The 1,454-nt window shown below is 67.7% G+C and overlaps 1 protein-coding gene across 1 annotated transcript in view; it reads left to right on the top strand.

Moving 5' to 3' along the window:
• The first annotated feature begins 460 nt into the window (after positions 1-460).
• MRPL9 (mitochondrial ribosomal protein L9) overlaps positions 461-1,454 on the top strand; it is a 6,961-nt gene continuing 5,967 nt past the window's right edge. Inside the window, exons 1-2 of the mRNA XM_006036251.2 lie at positions 461-585; positions 739-898. Of these exons, the coding sequence (XP_006036313.1) occupies positions 508-585; positions 739-898 (238 nt within the window). The 5' untranslated portion in view covers positions 461-507. The remainder of the gene's footprint in view (positions 586-738; positions 899-1,454) is intronic.

The following is a 1,454-nucleotide window of genomic DNA, read 5'->3' on the forward strand; positions in this document are numbered from 1 at the left end:
AGCGTCGTGGGTGGATCGCGGGCAGCGATTCATCCCTCTGTTCGGCACCGGGGAGGCCACATCTGTGGTCCTGCGTCTCGTTTTGGGCCCCCGCTACGGAAAGGATGCGGACACATGGGAGAGGGACCAGTGGAGGCGGCGACAAGGGCCGTGGGGCTGAGGGACAGGACTGGCGAGGGGCAGCGGGCTGGCTGAGTCTGCAGAAGAGGAGAGGAGGGGGTTTGACAGCGGCCTTCAGCTCCCCGCTGGGGGTGGCCAAGAGGAGGAGCGGGCGGCCCCGCGGGGCAGGGGCAGACAAGGAGCAATGGGCTCCGGCTGCAGCGAGGCAGGATACTGGGAGCACGTACCGGCCCCTCCCGCTCCCGCCTCGGGGGTGCCCCCAGAGAGGCCTGCTGTGGGCGGGGCGGATCAGGCGCGCCGGGGGCAGCCCCGAGCTGGGTCCTTTGTCGCCTCCGTTGCGCGCGCCGGGTTCTTTCGCCGCCCGGCGGCGCATGCGCACTGATCGCCATGTTACGGCGGGCGCTGGAGTGGGGTGGGGGGCTGCTCCAGCGGGGCCTGGCGCCGTTCGCCTGCGTCCCCAGCAGGGTGGGTCGTGATCCTCCCGGGGGTGGTGCCCCTCTCTTGGGGGGGTGATCAAGGGTCCTTCCCCCCCCGGGGGGTGGTGCCCCCTGGGGTCTCCCTTGGCGGGGTGGCAGGCCGTCCGCCCGCCCCCCGTTGACCCCTGTGTCTCGCCCCCAGGGCACGGTGGTGGTGGAGCGGTGGTGGCAGGTCCCACTGAGCAAGGTGGGGCGTGCGCCGCGCCTGCACCCCCGGCGCCACCGCGTGTACCGCCTGGTGGAGGACACCAAGCACCGGCCCAAGGACGAGCTGGAGCTCATCCTCACCCAGTGTGTGAACAGTAGGTGCCTGCGGGGACGGGCAGGGGCGGCTTCCCCGCGCCCCGGAGCCGGGGCTCGGGGTTGGCGGGTTCTGCCCTGTTTGGCCCCAGTTGCTTGTAAGTCTGGTGGCATCTAACGGGGAGAAGGGGCTTGGTCTCTTGTGGGCTTCGTCCCCTGCTCTGACCTGGTTCCTCGAGCAGCGAGCCGGGGGAGAAGGCGTTGTTGGGCTGCTTTCCCCACGCACGCATCCTTCTCCAGGATCGAACCTGGGGAAACATTGGTTAGATGGTGGCAGGTAAAGCTTCCTCCAGCGACTGCAGCCGCGGTCAGGGCTGGAGTCCACGGTCGCTGTCCCGCTTTGGAGCCTCTTGGTTTTATGTTTCAAGTGACCGCTGGTGGCCCTGGCGGAGCTGCTGGCATTGGGAGTCCCCCTCCGCTGTAACACATGTGATCCCATGTGTGCACTTGGACATTTGTGCCTGTTCTCGGTACAAAAAGTGGGGTTGTGAAGCAGGTGACTTTCTGCGCTCATGGAGGTCATCTCTTGTGCCGTTGTGAACGTGCTAATCTCTTTCC

Source organism: Alligator sinensis, unplaced genomic scaffold (genome assembly GCF_000455745.1).
Source record: "Alligator sinensis unplaced genomic scaffold, ASM45574v1 scaffold880_2, whole genome shotgun sequence".
In the NCBI taxonomy this organism is placed as follows: Eukaryota; Metazoa; Chordata; order Crocodylia; family Alligatoridae; genus Alligator; species Alligator sinensis.